Consider the following 18875-nt stretch of genomic DNA (forward strand, 5'->3'; position numbering starts at 1 on the left):
CCCCTCCAACCTTACGCCCTGTGTTGCTGGGTTAGGCTCTAGTTCGCCACGACCCCGCTTGGGGCAAGCGGTTTCTGCCAGTGTGTGTGTGTAAGACAAGCTTTAGTCCTTTAATTTTTTTCTCCAAACCAGTGAAGGTGAATGCTCTGCCCTTTCGTGCAATACAAGTATCAAATGCTTCTAATTCTGATAAAAACTAAACACGTTTTCAAAATGAATAGTGTTTAAACAAGTAAGAGTAATTCACCTGTGTGTATTTATAGCCTTTGTTCTATGTCATCGTATTTGGTTATTTCAATACTGGTGCAGTTACCTATTTATGTATCATTTGCACGTACTCTTATTATCCATGACCACTTATCCGAAAACCGGGTCGGGGTTATCGTTAACATGTTTTTATTCCAGCTTTTTATGCTATTATAGCTATGTCGATGATTTGTAGATCGATACATGTGCCATTCAGTTACAGATTTTTTTGAGATTATGTACCTTTTATTGTTATCTGCAGCATTTGCAGTACAGAATTTAAACTCAGAGCGACGCTGTCGGACTTGATGCAGATATGCGGTGTTGAGATATTCAGTGGGACCTCCCCCCATCGACTTCATGTGAAAGGGAGCAAGAACGAGAGGGAGACACCGAATGCATTCTGCGCTTTACATTATACAGCGCTATATGAACCGTTGAGCTGCTTGTGTTTTTGAAACAAACCCTACTCCTGTTCTTCTTCACTTTGGGATTACGACAAAGTTTTATAAGGACCTCGCCCTCAAATACGGATGATGGTGTACTGGAGGTTTCCTGTAATCTTGGTCATGCCAGTAAAACCGTTGAAATGGCAAGTAGCTTGGTTTATATCTCTCTTTGCTCTCTGCACAGTAGACGGGCAGGTTAGTTATTCTATCACAGAGGAAATGGCTAAAGGGTCGTTAATAGGTAATATAGCGCATGATCTAGGGTTAGATTTAAAACGGCTGAAATCGGGAAACGCCCGAATATATACTGGAGATGGTGCTGAATACATTGAGCTGAACAGAGAAAGGGGCTTCCTCCTTACCAAAGAAAGAATAGACCGTGAATCGCTTTGCGGAGAAGCATCTCCCTGTGCTCTGCATTTCCAGATTATTCTCGAAAATCCAATTGAATTTTACCGAATTACAGTGGAAATTACAGATATCAATGATAATTCACCCACTTTCACAAACACAGAAATGAAATTTGAAATTAGCGAGTCAGCTATTACGGGGGCTAAATTTTTGTTAGAGAGGGCTTTTGATCAGGACATTGGCATTAATGGCCTCCAAAGCTACACGCTTAAACCCACCGATAATTTCAATTTAAAAGTAAACGATCTTCCAGATGGAAGCAAAAATGTAGAAATGATTTTACAGAAACCGCTGGATAGAGAAAAACAGGACCAGATGAGGCTGTTGTTAACCGCTATGGATGGTGGTGATCCGCCGATGTCTGGGACAATACAGATATACATTACAGTAATTGATGCTAATGACAACGCTCCGGTGTTTACCCAGGCAGTTTATAAGGCCACTGTTACAGAAAATTCACCGAAAGGTACGGTATTGACTACAGTTACCGCGACTGATTTAGATGACGGTTCTCATGGTGAAGTGGTGTATTCCATTTCGAATGCGAGGAAAAACTGGGCTGAACTATTTCAAATAGATGAGGCTAATGGTGAGATAAAAGTAATCGGGAAGATTGATTACGAAAAAGAAAAATATTTTCAAATTGACATACAAGCAAGAGATCATGGAGGATTATCCGATTCTTGTAAAGTCATGCTAGAAGTCATCGATGCAAATGACAATAGTCCTCTTATTGGTGTCATGTCTATGGTGGATTTTTTATCTGAAAATACACAGCCGGGCACAGTTGTGACAGTGATAAATGTACAGGATCCCGACTCTCACAGTAATGGGCAAGTTCAGTGCGCTGTGAACCACAATGTTCCATTTACAATCAAATCCACATCAGATAACTTCTTCAGTTTGGTTACTGAAAACGCTTTGGATCGAGAGACGGAATCAGAATATAATATCACTGTGATCTGCTCCGATAGCGGAGTCCCGTCGCTCTCCAGCAACGTCACTATCCGCTTAAAAATATCTGACGTGAACGACAACGCACCTGTTTTTCAGAAAAGAAAATATGAAGCGTATATTAATGAGAACAACCCTCCAGGGCTCTCTTTATTATTGATAGAGGCCAGTGACGCAGACTGGAACCAGAACGCCCGTGTTTCTTACCTGCTAGAAGATAGGACCGTCAGTGGTCTGTCTGTTTCTTCATACGTGTCTGTTAACTCCGATACCGGACTTGTACAGGCGGTTCGATCATTTGATTACGAGCATATAAAGGATTTTGAATTTCGCGTAAAAGCGCAGGATGGAGGCTCGCCTCCACTGAGCAGCAATGTTACTATCAGAATATTTATCCAGGACCAGAATGACAACGCGCCTCAGATTCTCTACCCAATACAGACCGGTACCTCTGCGGTGGCTGAAATGGTGCCTCGTTCAGCAGAAGTCGGATATCTGGTCACTAAAGTGGTGGCTGTTGATGTGGACTCTGGACAGAATTCCTGGCTCTCATACAAACTGCTGAAAGCCACAGACAGGGCGCTCTTTGAAGTGGGTTTACAGACGGGAGAAATCAGAACTGTCCGCCCGGTCAGTGATAAAGATGCTGTGAAACAGAAGCTCACTGTTGTAGTGGAGGACAACGGACATCCCGCCCGTTCAGCTACAGTCAATGTGAACGTGGTGGTGGCCGACAGCTTCCCCGAAGTGCTCTCGGAATTCAGCGACTTTACGCACGACAAGGATTATAACGACAACCTGACTTTTTATTTAATACTGGCCTTGGCTGTTGTCTCCTTCCTTTTCATCGTCTCCATCATGTCTATAATATCAGTGAAGTGCTACAGATGGAGGCGAGAGCAGATGTTTTATAAATCCGGTGGGAATCTCCCAGTCATTCCGTACTATCCACCACTTTACGCAGACATGGGAGGTACAGGAACTCTACAGCGCGTGTACAATTACGAGGTTTGCGGGACCACTGACTCCAGGAAGAGTGACATGAAGTATGTCAGACCGTGTAGTCAGAGCATCATTAGTCTGGACTCCAGCGGAACACAGACACTGCATCATGTAATTACAGAAAGAGAAGCCGTCGAGAATTCAGAAGTTCAGGTGAGACAACTGTGCAGTTTTTCCTGTTCTATGTACCTTTTACTTTTATTGCCTAACTTATTTCGTTAAGTGTTTCTTTTATATATTGCAGACTTCAAAGATCTCAAACTTGTAAACCCAGTTATGATTTTTCTGAATGTCTGTGATAACAAGAACAGCTACGGTTGGTGAAAAGAGATACTTGAAAGTTCATCAGATTTCTCATATTTTGCTTTTTATAGTTGGATGATAAAGTGCTGCTGTATTATAAAGTCGTTATCAGAGTCCAATTTCATAACTATTTTAAAATTAAAATCAAATACCTTAATATCAAGTTGACAAGAACATAATCACGACCTTTGTCTCTAACTGTAAAAATGTACGTTATGTATATGATATTAAGGTCTTGGATTTTAATTTTATAATAGTTATGAATTTGTGAGATTACACATTGCTTTGTGTTATTTGTATATCTGCACTTTGACTAGTTTTTGACCCGAAATCAATGTGAATCATAATGGTGTCCTCTTTCAGTTCATAAAGAGAGCAATTATAATTTTGAACTATTTGGTCTTTTTTACTGATCTTTTGCACTCCGTACATCTATTATGTTTTGTGTCTTTTTTCAGCCTCCATCTGAAGTTATGTGCAGGAATGAGAAAAATATGCATAAGTAGTTACAAGGGCAAAGTTTTTGCCATTTTGCTGACTTTTCCTTTTCTGAAGTCAGACAGCTTATACTGTAGGGAATTATTTTTCACTCTGAAATTTAACATTTTCGTAGTAAATATGAAACACAAAGCTGTTTTACGAATTGTTAAATAAGGCACTCAGCTGGTTACTGGAATTTGATGGATGGGAGAATGCAATAGTCATGTGACAAAATGGTTGGCTGTATATGGGCACTGTTGGTGGCTGTTCATGATATACATAACTCACACACACACTGACTGAAACCACTTGTCCTAAGCGGGGTCACGGCGAGCCAGAGCCTAACCCAGCAACACAGGGCGCAAGGCCAGAGGGGGAGGGGAAACATCCAGAATGGGAGGCCAGTCCACCCCAAGGCATCCCAAGTGGGACTTGAACCCCAGACCCAGCAGAGAACAGGCACAGGCCAAACCCACTGCACCACCATGCCCCTCCATACATAACTCATTTACTTCAAAAATTCATTTCCATAAATGCCTTAATTGGTATTTTATTTTCTTTATATTATATTTTCTTTTTTAAGTACATATACATTAAAAAAACAAGCCACAATAAATATAAGTTTCATACAGATCTGAGTGTCATTACCAATGGCGAACTTTTACACTAGATATTACTTTATTTTATTCAGCATTTCAAAGGGAAAAACTTTGAAACATGTAGGGTAGTACAACAGAAAATATATACATGCAATGTACGGCCAAAAAGTCGATTGAATATTTATTTATTATTTTGTGTTTGTTGTTATTTGTACATTTCCCCCCAGAATATTAGTTGTTGAGTAATAATGTTAACTAAACAACCTTTTAAAATATAGGCTGCAACGTATCCTGAATGCTCTAAGTGCCGCTGTTGACCAATGTGGTACATTTAAAGCACCCCTGTTTCAGGCCGTTCGTCATGCATATGTATTTACAGAGGACGATCGTCTCAGTCGGATCTTGGAATAAAACAGTCATCCTATGCACATAACACATCGGATTTCTGCAGTACGGATATATAGTAGAATTGTCGCAGCTGCTGTACGAAAAAGACCACTTTCGTATTTCGTCTTCAGTTTTAATACCAAGGATGAAATACCCCAGACTTCGCAAGAAAAACCCGCAGCTTTGGACATCGATTCTGCAGTTTATTGTTCTGTGTGTTTGGGCCGCAGAGGATGTGGATGGGCATGTTCGATATTCCATCCCGGAGGAAATGGTAAAGGGATCATTTGTGGGAAATATCGCGCAAGACCTTGGTCTGGATATAAAGCGACTGAAATCTGGCCGAGCTCGGATTTTTACTGAAGACGGTCGTGAGTATATTGGTCTGAATGCTGATAAAGGGACACTAGTAGTGAAAGAGAGGATTGATAGAGAGGAGCTGTGCGGCCCAGTGTCTCCGTGTTCTCTGCATTTCCAGATCATAATCGACAATCCCATGGAGTTACATCGTATAGATGTAGAAATATTAGATGTTAATGATCATGCTCCGGTTTTTTCCAAGAAGGAGATAAAATTTGAAATTCGTGAATCTGCTGTTTCCGGAGCCAAGTTCTCAATAGAGGGTGCGAATGATCCCGACGTTGGAATAAATTCTCTTCAGACGTATAAACTTACACCAACTGACCACTTTAATGTGAAAATACTATCGCGTCTTGACGGTACCAAATACGTGGAAATGGTTCTTCAGACGACGCTGGACAGGGAAAAGCAGGAGGAACACAAATTAATTCTAACTGCGTATGACGGTGGTACCCCACAGAAATCAGGATCCGTTCACATAAATGTTATAGTTCTCGATGTAAATGACAACGCGCCGGTCTTTCTCAACAGCGCGTATAAAGCGTCCATACTGGAGAATTCACCTCAAGGAACCCCTGTATTGAAAGTTAGTGCGACTGATGCGGACAAAGGAGCGAATGGAGAAGTGACGTATTTCTTTACTCATGACACCGACAGTATTTCAGAAGTTTTTCATATAGACCCCCATACAGGCGAAATTACGGTCGGTGGCTCTATAGATTTTGAAAGAACAAAACAATATGAAGTAAATATAGAAGCAAGAGACGAGGGGGGCTTGACAGACACTTGTAAAGCATTAATAGAAATAATTGATGTCAATGATAATGCTCCAGTAATTAACTTGATGTCTTTCTTTAACCCAGTCCCTGAAGATGCTGCACCTGGTACGATAATCGCTATGCTAAATATTAAAGATTCTGACTCTCATAAATACGGTCGAGTGAAATGTTTCGTAAACGCAGATTTACCATTTAGAATTACATCGTCATCTTCGAATTTTTATACTTTGACAACAGATCACGCCTTAGATCGCGAGAAAAATCTAGAATATAATATAACCATCACCGCTGTGGATGAAGGGTCTCCTCCATATTCCACAAACAAGACAGTGACACTTAAACTGTCCGATGTAAACGATAATGCGCCGCTGTTTAAACAGAAGTCATACTCCGCTCATGTTCTGGAGAACAACGCACCTGGAGCCTCCATATTTGCTGTTAGTGCCACTGATGCCGATTCTGGCAATAACGCGCATATTTCTTATTTTCTCGTGGACAAGGATATCAGCGGAGTGACGGCATCCTCTTATATCTCCATAAATGCAGAGAATGGTGTCCTTCACGCGGTGCGCTCTTTTGATTTCGAGCAAATTAAAGAATTCCAGGTTAGTATTAAAGCTCAAGACGGGGGCTCTCCACCGCTCAGCAGTAATGTGACGGTCAAAATCAGTATCCAGGACCAAAATGACAACGCGCCTCAGATTCTGTATCCAGTACAGAGCGGTACCTCTGCGGTGGCTGAAATGGTGCCTCGTTCAGCAGAAGTCGGATATCTGGTCACTAAAGTGGTGGCTGTTGATGTGGACTCTGGACAGAATTCCTGGCTCTCATACAAACTGCTGAAAGCCACAGACAGGGCGCTCTTTGAAGTGGGATTACAGACGGGAGAAATCAGAACTGTCCGCCCGGTCAGTGATAAAGATGCTGTGAAACAGAAGCTCACTGTTGTAGTGGAGGACAACGGACATCCCGCCCGTTCAGCTACAGTCAATGTGAACGTGGTGGTGGCCGACAGCTTCCCCGAAGTGCTCTCGGAATTCAGCGACTTTACGCACGACAAGGATTATAACGACAACCTGACTTTTTATTTAATACTGGCTTTGGCTGTTGTCTCCTTCCTTTTCATCGTCTCCATCATGTCTATAATATCAGTGAAGTGCTACAGATGGAGGCGAGAGCAGATGTTTTATAAATCCGGTGGGAATCTCCCAGTCATTCCGTACTATCCACCACTTTACGCAGACATGGGAGGTACAGGAACTCTACAGCGCGTGTACAATTACGAGGTTTGCGGGACCACTGACTCCAGGAAGAGTGACATGAAGCATGTCAGACCTTGTAGTAATAGTATGATTAGTTTAGATGTAAGTGGAACGCATTTGGTGCCGCAGGACCAAAAAGAAAGGAAGTCGTGTGAGATTTCAGACGATCAGGTGAGACGTTAATTGATTATAGTTTTTCTACTTGTCTTTTTTTTTGTTTTGTGTCTGTCTTCGCTGTGTACATGTATTTAGAAATGTATTTGTTTTACTATCATTTGTGCTTCATAAGAGAGATTCCGTTAGTAACAGCAGCAAATTTTCAAAAATGTCTACCTGCTCGATATCTTCGCTTCAACTTTTGAATAGCTTCTGTATTTTAGAAAACTTTTTCCCTAATATTTTCGTGCCATATTACAATGTTAGCTTCGAGGTGATGAAGGGGACAGTGGATTTGATCCCCGCTGAGCCTGTGTGAAATTTGCATGTTCTCCCTGTGTCTGCGCTGCTTTTCTCCGACTGCTCTGGTTTCCTCACACAGTCCAAATACTTACAGTTCAGGTGCTAGGCTCGGGCTATATTATCTGTAGTTTGTGAATGGGTAAGTGAGTGTGTGTACGTGTGGCTACCCGGCCATGGACCGCCGTCTGTCCAGGGTGTACCCCCTGCCCTGCGCCCAGTGTTTCCGGAATAGGCTCTGGTTCACCGCGGTGCTAATCAGGGCAAGTGGTTATGGATGGATGGATGGATGGATGCATGGACCACAGTGTTAGTATTAAACTAATCTAACATCTGTTCTATGTACTCCAACATCTGTCACGTTTTGTGGACAGCTGAAAACTAAATCTCCCGTCTTCCTTCAGAACTAATCTCCATGTAACAGCGGTAAAATTACTAAGCGTTTGTTCCGACCCCACCTCCAACCTTGGCTTTGTACTTCTTTTAAACGTTACTTAAGGCAAATTGCTTCAGTCACGGTATGCTACTGTATTAACGATCATGCCTAAAATATCAAGCAGTGGAATTTTCTACGGGGGAATTCGTCTTTCTTATAATAAAAACAAACGTCTAATACATGAAAAAACTGGTACTATTGTTAATATCTGTATGAACAATTCAATTCAACTCGGAAAAGCTTGCTCCCACGGGTTTGTCTTATATTTTGGACTTTTTAAATGAAACGTAAATGTGTCATTTAATATACCAATATTCATAAAACAGCCTTCTCACCGAAGTGCAATGTGCCTTGTAAACTCTAAGTGCCGCTCTTGATCAATGTGGGATATGTACCGTGTCGTTCTGCTGCACTCCCTATGTGTAGCTTCATGTCAGACACAGTGGACGCACGAATCCATCAGCTCTCCGGAGTGAAAAACAGGACAGTACACGGATTGCGGATTTGTTGTGGTGCATCATATTTGTGTGCGCGACTGGAATATAAAGCAAAGTTATCGATTGCAGTTTTCCATTAGAATCCAAAAACATGGAAAACATGGGGTTTGGATTTTGTTTCTCGAGCTCCGGAGGGTTCTTCTCTTTGCTGTGGAAGCTGCATCTTATCTTCCTCTCTGTTTGTACCACAGAGGGTGTGGATGGACAGGTTCGTTATTCTATCGCGGAAGAGATGTTAAAGGGATCATTTGTGGGAAATATCGCGCAAGACCTTGGTCTGGATATAAAGCGACTGAAATCTGGCCGAGCTCGGATTTTTACGGAAGACGGTCGTGAGTATATTGGTCTGAATGCTGATAAAGGGACACTAGTAGTGAAAGAGAGGATTGATAGAGAGGCCCTTTGCGGCCCAGTGTCTCCGTGTTCTCTGCATTTCCAGATCATAATCGACAATCCCATGGAGTTACATCGTATTGACGTGGAAATACTGGACATTAATGATAATGCTCCGGTTTTCACTAAGAAAGAATTATATTTTGAAATAAGCGAATCCGCGCTTTCTGGGGTGAGGTTTTCGATAGATAGTGCGGAAGATCAGGACGTTGGAATAAATTCTCTTCAAACATATAAGCTTACTCCAACTGACCACTTTAATGTGAAAATACTCTCGCGTCTTGACGGTACGAAATACGTGGAAATGGTTCTTCAAACTGCGCTAGACAGGGAGACGCAGGATGAACACAAATTAATTCTAACTGCATACGATGGTGGCAACCCACAGAAATCGGGATCTATTAATATAAAAATTGTGGTTCTGGATGCAAATGACAACGCGCCGACCTTTCTCCAGACTGTGTATAAGGTGTCTTTACCTGAAAATTCTATAAAGGGAACCGCTGTCATAAAAGTTAGTGCAACTGATGCAGACAAAGGAACGAATGGAGAAGTAACATATTCATTTTCTTCTGGCGCAGAAAGATTCTCTGATCTCTTTGACATGAACCCAAATACGGGCGAAATCACCGTGGGTGGCCCCGTAGATTATGAAAATTTCAAACAATATGAAATAAATGTAGAAGCAAAAGACAAGGGAGGATTAACAGACTCGAGCAAAGTCCTAATTGATATTGTCGATGTAAATGACAACGCGCCTGTGATCACACTGATGTCTTTTTCTAACCCTATACCTGAGGACTCAGCGCCAGGCACTGTTATTGCTATGCTAAACATTAAAGATTTAGACTCCGGAAAAAATGGCCAAATAAAGTGTTTCATTAATCAAGATTTACCGTTTCGAATTAAATTGTCATCCTCCAATTTTTACAGCTTGATAACAGATCATGTTTTGGATCGTGAGAAGATCTCTCAATATAATATAACCATCACAGCTGTGGATGAAGGGTCTCCTCCATATTCCACAAACAAGACAGTGACACTTAAACTGTCCGATGTAAACGATAATGCGCCGCTGTTTAAACAGAAGTCATACTCCGCTCATGTTCTGGAGAACAACGCACCTGGAGCCTCTATATTTGCTGTTAGTGCCACTGATGCCGATTCTGGCAATAACGCGCATATTTCTTATTTTCTCGTGGACAAGGATATCAGCGGAGTGACGGCATCCTCTTATATCTCCATAAATGCAGAGAATGGTGTCCTTCACGCGGTGCGCTCTTTTGATTTCGAGCAAATTAAAGAATTCCAGGTTAGCATTAAAGCTCAAGACGGGGGCTCTCCACCGCTCAGCAGTAATGTGACTGTCAAAATCAGTATCCAGGACCAAAATGACAACGCACCTCAGATTCTGTATCCAGTACAGAGCGGTACCTCTGCGGTGGCTGAAATGGTGCCCCGTTCAGCAGAAGTCGGATATCTGGTCACTAAAGTGGTGGCTGTTGATGTGGACTCTGGACAGAATTCCTGGCTCTCATACAAACTGCTGAAAGCCACAGACAGGGCGCTCTTTGAAGTGGGTTTACAGACGGGAGAAATCAGAACTGTCCGCCCGGTCAGTGATAAAGATGCTGTGAAACAGAAGCTCACTGTTGTAGTGGAGGACAACGGACATCCCGCCCGTTCAGCTACAGTCAATGTGAACGTGGTGGTGGCCGACAGCTTCCCCGAAGTGCTCTCGGAATTCAGCGACTTTACGCACGACAAGGATTATAACGACAACCTGACTTTTTATTTAATATTGGCTTTGGCTGTTGTCTCCTTCCTTTTCATCGTCTCCATCATGTCTATAATATCAGTGAAGTGCTACAGATGGAGGCGAGAGCAGATGTTTTATAAATCCGGTGGGAATCTCCCAGTCATTCCGTACTATCCACCACTTTACGCAGACATGGGAGGTACAGGAACTCTACAGCGCGTGTACAATTACGAGGTTTGCGGGACCACTGACTCCAGGAAGAGTGACATGAAATATGTCAGACCGTGTAGTCAGAGCATCATAAGTTTAGATGTTAGTGGAACGCAGACTCTGTCGCAGGACCAGAAAGAAAAAAAGACCTCTAATATTACAGATAATCAGGTGAGTCTCATTTGTGACGAGTGAACGGTGTTCTTTTTCATTTCCTTTTTTTTCTGTTTGTATCTACCGAAAGTTGTTTTTTTTTTCTGAAATATTTTCTCGAACGTGTCTTCTGTATTTATCTCACATAAATGTGTTGATTTGGGTTTGAACAGGAGCTTAAGAACTTCTCAGTTCTTGGGAGGACCAGGTGTGTTAGCTATAGTAATATATACAAATTCTAATAATAATTAAGCTTGCTTGAACATTTGCGGGGGTCAGGTCCACCCCTTTCAGTTCGTTGGATACACTCTTTTTTTACATGTTAAATTAATGCCCAATCCAAATATTTGTTAAAGGAATATGACTGCTTTATTTTTTGAGGTTAACATTTACATCTATTTATTTAGCAGGCGCTTTTCTTCGAAGCAACTTCCAATTAACTCTATGTAGTGTTATCAACTCCAACTTACACACTTTATTCACCAGCGTGACTTACACGGCTAGATACACTACTTACAATGGGTCACTCATCCATACATCAATGGAACACACTCTCACTCATATACTATGGGGGAACTTGAACAGCATGTCTTTAAACTGTGGGTGGAAACCGGAGCACCCGGAGGAATCCCACGCAGAGACGGGGAGCACGTGCAAACGCCACACAGACTGAGTCGGGATCGAACCCACGTCCTCTCGTACCACCCAGGCGCTGTGAGACAGCTGCGCTACTCGCTGTGCCACTGTGCTACCGTACCGCCCTCCTCCACATTTATCAGTGCTATTTGCTCAGTTATCAAAACGCCATTTGTCACCACTTGAATATTGTTATGATCACCTCATCTCTCTTTGTTATAATCTCCTGCCTTTTAATTCAGTTTTCTGTAATTCGATACTCCTGTGATACTGTAGTCATTGTAGAATTCCATGTAAATTATTGTAAATTGTATCTGTAGTGATATTTGTATGAACAGATTTTTTTCAGCAAACGAAAACTAGCATTTATTGCTAGAACACGTTATCTAGACGCATTATTATCACACTAATACAGTGGCGTAACAGCCTGTCTGCTATGGTGGGTTCCAAAATGTATTTGCATTAGAATACTGAGCAATTATACACAAAATACTGGGAAAGCTGGCTTCTTTGAACACTTGGGAGACATTCTACCCGCCTCCATACTTTGCGAGAATCCGTAGCTTAAAATGACATACACAGTACAAGATTTTTCAATCAATGGACTGCAGTTTGCCCTGTATACTGTAAGTGCCGCTGTTGATCAATGTGGAATATTGAAATGCTCGCGATGCTACTCCTCCTACATCATGTACTCAGTCACTCCCTGCCCAAGCTTCGTATAATAAATATTGGACGCTTGTTCCAATCTGCTCTCTGGGTAATAACAGTTCGGTGTCGGCACTTCGGACTTCTGCATCACACTTCGTTTGTGTGTTTGCGAAAGTGGAGTACAAACCATTAGGATAACCTCTGCTGTGTGTCCTTCAGTCTTATTTACAAGGAACTATGGGGTTTGGACTGCTTTCTATACATGGCGCTTGCGGGTTTGTCCCTTTGGTTTGGAAACGGCGGCTGCAGCTTCTCTTCCTGTGTGTCTGCGCCTCAGGGGTTGTGTACGGACAGGTTCGTTATTCCATACCTGAAGAGATGGTAAAGGGTTCGGTTGTGGGAAATATCGCACAAGATCTTGGTCTGGATGTAAAGCGACTGAAATCTGGCCGAGCTCGGATTTTTACTGAAGACGGTCGTGAGTATATCGGTCTGAATGCTGATAAAGGGACACTAGTAGTGAAAGAGAGGATTGATAGAGAGGAGCTGTGCGGCCCAGTTTCTACGTGTTCCCTGCATTTCCAGATCATACTGGACAATCCAATGGAGTTACATCGTGTAGATGTGGAAATACTAGATATTAATGATAATGCTCCATGGTTTTCTGAGAGGGCAGTAGATTTTGAAATAAGCGAATCTGCGCTTCCTGGGACCATATTCTCCCTTGACAGTGCAAAAGATCGGGACGTTGGAGTAAATTCTCTTCAAACATATAAGCTTACTCCAACTGACCACTTTAATGTGAAAATACTCTCGCGTCTTGATGGTACGAAATACGTGGAAATGGTTCTTCAAACTGCGCTAGACAGGGAGACGCAGGATGAACACAAATTAATTCTAATTGCATACGATGGTGGCAACCCACAGAAATCGGGATCTATTAATATAAAAATTGTGGTTCTGGATGCAAATGACAACGCGCCGACCTTTCTCCAGACTGTGTATAAGGTGTCTTTACCTGAAAATTCTATAAAGGGAACCCCTGTCATAAAAGTTAGTGCGACTGATGCAGACAAAGGAACGAATGGAGAAGTAGCATATTCATTTTCTCGTGGCGCAGAAAGCTTCTCTGATCTCTTTGACATGAAAGTAAATACGGGTGAAATCACCGTGGGTGGCCCTGTAGATTTTGAAAATTGCAAACAATATGAAGTAAATGTTGAAGCAAGAGATACTGGGGGTTTAAGAGGTACCAGTAAAGTAATTATTGATGTCATGGATGTAAATGACAATTATCCTGTGATTACAATAATGTCTTTTTCCAGTGTTATTCCAGAAGACTCCATACCAGGTACAGTTATCGCCATGATAAACATTAAAGATTCAGACTCTGGTAAAAATGGTGAAGTTAGATGTTTCATAGATTCAGATTTGCCATTTAGTATTAAATTGTCATCGTTCAATTTCTATAGATTGACAGTAGATTATGTTTTGGATCGTGAGAAGATCTCTCAATATAATATAACCATCACAGCTGTGGATGAAGGGTCTCCTCCATATTCCACAAACAAGACAGTGACACTTAAACTGTCCGATGTAAACGATAATGCGCCGCTGTTTAAACAGAAGTCATACTCCGCTCATGTCCTGGAGAACAACGCACCTGGAGCCTCCATATTTGCTGTTAGTGCCACTGATGCCGATTCTGGCAATAACGCGCATATTTCTTATTTTCTCGTGGACAAGGATATCAGCGGAGTGACGGCATCCTCTTATATCTCCATAAATGCAGAGAATGGTGTCCTTCACGCGGTGCGCTCTTTTGATTTCGAGCAAATTAAAGAATTCCAGGTTAGTATTAAAGCTCAAGACGGGGGCTCTCCACCGCTCAGCAGTAATGTGACTGTCAAAATCAGTATCCAGGACCAAAATGACAACGCACCTCAGATTCTCTACCCAATACAGAGCGGTACCTCTGCAGTGGCTGAAATGGTGCCTCGTTCAGCAGAAGTCGGATATCTGGTCACTAAAGTGGTGGCTGTTGATGTGGACTCCGGACAGAATTCCTGGCTCTCATACAAACTGCTGAAAGCCACAGACAGGGCGCTCTTTGAAGTGGGTTTACAGACGGGAGAAATCAGAACTGTCCGCCCGGTCAGTGATAAAGATGCTGTGAAACAGAAGCTCACTGTTGTAGTGGAGGACAACGGACATCCCGCCCGTTCAGCTACAGTCAATGTGAACGTGGTGGTGGCCGACAGCTTCCCCGAAGTGCTCTCGGAATTCAGCGACTTTACGCACGACAAGGATTATAAGGACAACCTGACTTTTTATTTAATACTGGCTTTGGCTGTTGTCTCCTTCCTTTTCATCGTCTCCATCATGTCTATAATATCAGTGAAGTGCTACAGATGGAGGCGAGAGCAGATGTTTTATAAATCCGGTGGGAATCTCCCAGTCATTCCGTACTATCCACCACTTTACGCAGACATGGGAGGTACAGGAACTCTACAGCGCGTGTATAATTACGAGGTTTGCGGGACCACTGACTCCAGGAAGAGTGACATGAAATATGTCAGACCTTGTAGTCAGAGCATCATTAGTCTGGACTCCAGCGGAACACAAACAATCCAGTGCACAAATAAAGAGAAACAAATCGACAACAATTCAGAAGTCCAGGTGAGATTTCATTGGACAGTTGTTAGAATACCAGTTCCTGCTTTGTCTGCTTATTTGTCGTGTTAATGCCTTCTGGAGTGCTCATGGAGTGATACAGACTGAAACTGACTTTTTATTAAATCTTGGCTTTGGAGGTTCTTTCCTTTACTTTTATCATATCCTCTCCATAGTTACCAAGACATTGGTGAAATTTTACAGATGGAGGCACAAGTATAAATATAAATCCAGTGGGAATCACTCTGTCATTCCAAATTATCTACCACTTTATGCAGATATGGGAGGTGTGGGGACTTCAAAGCATGTATACACTGACATATGCAGGACAACTGACTCCAGAAATAGTGATCTGATGTATGTCAGTCTTTGCTGCGAGAGTGTGCCGAATTTTGAGTTCACTGGTGCCGCGACAAATTCATAAACAAAGACTGAAGGCCCAAATGTTTGTGTGAAAGTGAACCATATTTATTGTCCTTTAAGAGGTATTTATTTTGTGCCTCGTTCCACAATCTGAAAATCATTGCCCTTTTTACTTTTAAAGCAATGTTTCTGACATTTCATTATTCAGTTTCTGTCTAATTTTTCTGAAGATAATTCATTATACCTATGACAAGCTCGATAGTATCTGTGATACGTATTATGTCTCATAAAATGTGAGCTTTTTGAGTGTCACTTAATGGAGTATTATTGGTGATATTTTTACTTACTCATGTAAGAAAAATATAGTTTGCAATGCAAAAATGTAATTCACCTTGCAATACTTATAGCTCTTGCCTCAGTCTCTGGGTGCAGATTGTAGTCAAGAAGGCTACATAGCTGTCAGATGGTGTGTGATGTCCCACCTTTCAAAGCTAAACTGTATTTTAGCTTTGTATCTCCCATGCAGCCTCAATTCACAGGTCCAACACTGAGGCTTTAAAAGCTGTTTACCTCTTTATTTCATCAGGGGTTAGGGAAGAGCTATACAAGAGTTAAAAATGAATTAAATAAATATTGATTTTTGTACTATATTATTACTATTATAAGTACCTCACCTTTCTTTATAACATGAAATTGCTCTGATGGCAAATTAATTGAATCTGGAACATTGTACATTTACATTACAGCCATGTATTTGGCTCAATGGGCAGCTGGACAGACTTGTCATTCCATTCCCGAGGGAATGGCAGCTGGATTGTATGTGGGGAATACTGACAAAGACATCGGACTGCTGCCTAAGCAGTTGTCAACAAGATCAGCACAACTCTTCTCAGCCTATGACAGTGAGTACATGAAGTTTGACCAGAAGAAAGGACAACTGATCTTGCCAGGGAGAAAACACGGTGTACTTCTGCATGGTGACATCCACATTTTCAGTTGCCTGGAATGCACTTCTCTTTTGAAAGCAAAAGCAAGGTTTAGGGAGAAATAGTCTCCAAAACGATTGTCTCCAGCCAACAATCTTTATAGGTTAAAGGTTCACACTGGGGGGGATGCAGGGGCACAGTGGCATGGTGGCACAGTGGTTGGACTGGGTCCTGCTCTCTGGTGGGTCTGGGGTTCAAGTTCTGCTTGGGGTGCTTTGCAATGGCCTGGCGTCCTGTCTTGGGTGTGTCCCCTCCCCCTCCAGCCTTATGCCCTGTGTTGCTGGGTTAGTCTCTGGCTCCCTGTGACCCTGTATGGGACAAGTGGTTCAGAGGCGGTGGGTGGGTGATTTCACATTAGGAGCCAGACAAAAACATAGGTCTGCAACATTTAAAATACATATTATGGTTGTCAACAATAGTATCCCTGTGTTTAGTTGGCAGGGGGTGCAGCGGCGCAGCAGGCTTGGCCAGGTTCTGCTCTCCGGTGAGTCTGGGGTTTGAGTCGTCCTTGGGGTGCCTTGCGATGGACTGGCGGACGGGGTGTACCCCCTTCCCCCCCGCAGCCTCGCAACCTTCACTGCCGGGTCAGGCTCTGGCTCACTGTGACCCTGCTTGGGATGAGTGGTTTCAGGCAGTGTGTGTATTTAGTCAGGCCACATTCAGAACATTATTCCTGGAAAATGCAGCTAAAGGTACACTGGTGGCAATAGTTGATATGGCAGATGCAGAGAGTGCACGAAACAGCAACATACAGTATTATTTTTCACATGCAATGTCAGCATGATGTACATGAGCTTTTCACTATAAATGTTTAATTTAGTGATGTAAAAGCTGGGTAGCTAGATTTAAAAAATAAGTTGCATTAGCTGAAGGTGTGAGCTACAAATCAAGGCGGTTTGATTGTTTCCACAGATACCATCTTCAAGATTCTTAATGTTAATGATAATGCTACCAAAAAAAACACTAATTTAATTTCTAGCCATGTCCAAGAAGACTCCATGCACAGCTCCATTATATCTTTTAATTAATACAAAGGACCTTGTTTCAGGGAATAGTGGGAGAATGACATGTTCCATTGATCTAACTCTTTCTTTCAAATTGGTGTTGTTTTTCACAAATTGCTACAATGTATGTAGGCTTGGACAGAGATCAGATGTCAGAACTTCATATCATGGACAGAGTCATAGTCTGTGGTAGTCCTCTTGAATACACAGATGGTGCAGACTAACAATGTGTTGTAATTCAAGCAGGAATCATACAGCATTTGTCTAAAGAAAAATAATTATCTTTTCCTGTCATGCCTTGTCATGAAAGCAAGTGATAAAGACTGAGGCTCTAATGTTTGTGTAATTTATGTGTAATTTGTGTAACCAACATCATACATCAGTAGATGCAGAGAGTGTTGCCCTTTATGTTGTTATGCCATTAGATTTTTACCAAATAAAATAATTTAAGATATCTGGTGAAGTCCAAGATGAAGGTAGCCTAGCTTTAAGTAGCACTGGAGTTGTGACAACACACCTCAGAATTTCTGCCCAGTACAGTCAAAGTCAACTTTATTGTCACTTCCACAATATGTTTAGAACATACTTCGGAGTGAAACAGCATTTCTCCTGGATCACAGTGTGACATAGAGGAAAATATAGACAACATACTGTTACTACAGACACACAGTGTCTGAAACAGCTTGTCCCAAGCAGGGTCGTGGCGAACCGGAGCCTAACCCGGCAACACAGGGTGCAAGGCTGGAGGGGGAGGGGACACACCCAGGACAGGACACCAGTGTGTCGCATGGCACTCCAAGCAGGACTCGAACCCCAGACCCACCAGAAAGCAGGACCTGGCCAAACCGGCTGTGCCACTGTGCCCTCCTATGCTATTACTACTACAGTCCAATTTACAACTAACTACCAAACTAAGAACACTATGAATACAGTGCAGTGGTGTGGTCAGTTCAAAAAATAGAAAAATAAACAGATTTAAAATGATAGTACAAAAAAATGGGGGTTTCTTTGTGCAATAATTGTTTGGAAAAGAGGGGTAGTGTGACTTAATGTACTGTAGATCGATACAGAATGTATAGAATAAATGCAGCAGCTACTGTATACTTGGTTGGACACTGATTAAAGTGAGGTTTCAGCAGAAACTGTCAGGGATCTGAGAGGACAATCTCTGTAGACCATATGAAAGTGGCTGGTGACATTCTGGATGGGGGAGGTGTGGGTACAGGGGTCAGAGTTCAGGATTCTGGTTTGTAATGGATGGTTATAGTAAAAGGATGTGCCGGCACAGGTAAGGAAGTTTCTTGAGAGGGGTGTTTATTCAGAGTCGTGCGGGGAAGGAGATAGAGGGGGGAACGGGGGGACAAGGAACGGGTAGACCATGGGGGAGCTTCGTGCATGGGGTTGCGATCGGGGTCGGTGTCAGGGT

At 42.4% G+C, this 18875-nt stretch overlaps 2 protein-coding genes and 3 pseudogenes across 13 annotated transcripts in view; all 5 read left to right on the top strand.

Annotated features, from left to right (window-relative positions):
* The window catches only part of LOC108925318 (protocadherin gamma-C5-like), a 223634-nt gene that overhangs the window by 139918 nt on the left and 64841 nt on the right, over positions 1–18875 (top strand). The gene's annotated exons all lie outside the window — the stretch shown is intronic.
* Positions 783–3159, top strand: LOC114912120 (protocadherin gamma-A11-like; annotated as a pseudogene).
* LOC108925242 (protocadherin gamma-A11-like) lies at positions 4818–7346 on the top strand (annotated as a pseudogene).
* Positions 8341–11105, top strand: LOC114912111 (protocadherin gamma-A11-like). Its single transcript, XM_029257434.1, is given in 2 exon segments — positions 8341–10909; positions 10912–11105. Coding segments are annotated over 2 exon segments (2310 nt in total). The 5' UTR covers positions 8341–8712; the 3' UTR covers positions 11025–11105.
* Positions 12273–15021, top strand: LOC108925240 (protocadherin gamma-A11-like; annotated as a pseudogene).

The sequence above is a fragment of the Scleropages formosus genome, chromosome 13, assembly GCF_900964775.1.
Source record: "Scleropages formosus chromosome 13, fSclFor1.1, whole genome shotgun sequence".
Taxonomy (NCBI): Eukaryota; Metazoa; Chordata; class Actinopteri; order Osteoglossiformes; family Osteoglossidae; genus Scleropages; species Scleropages formosus.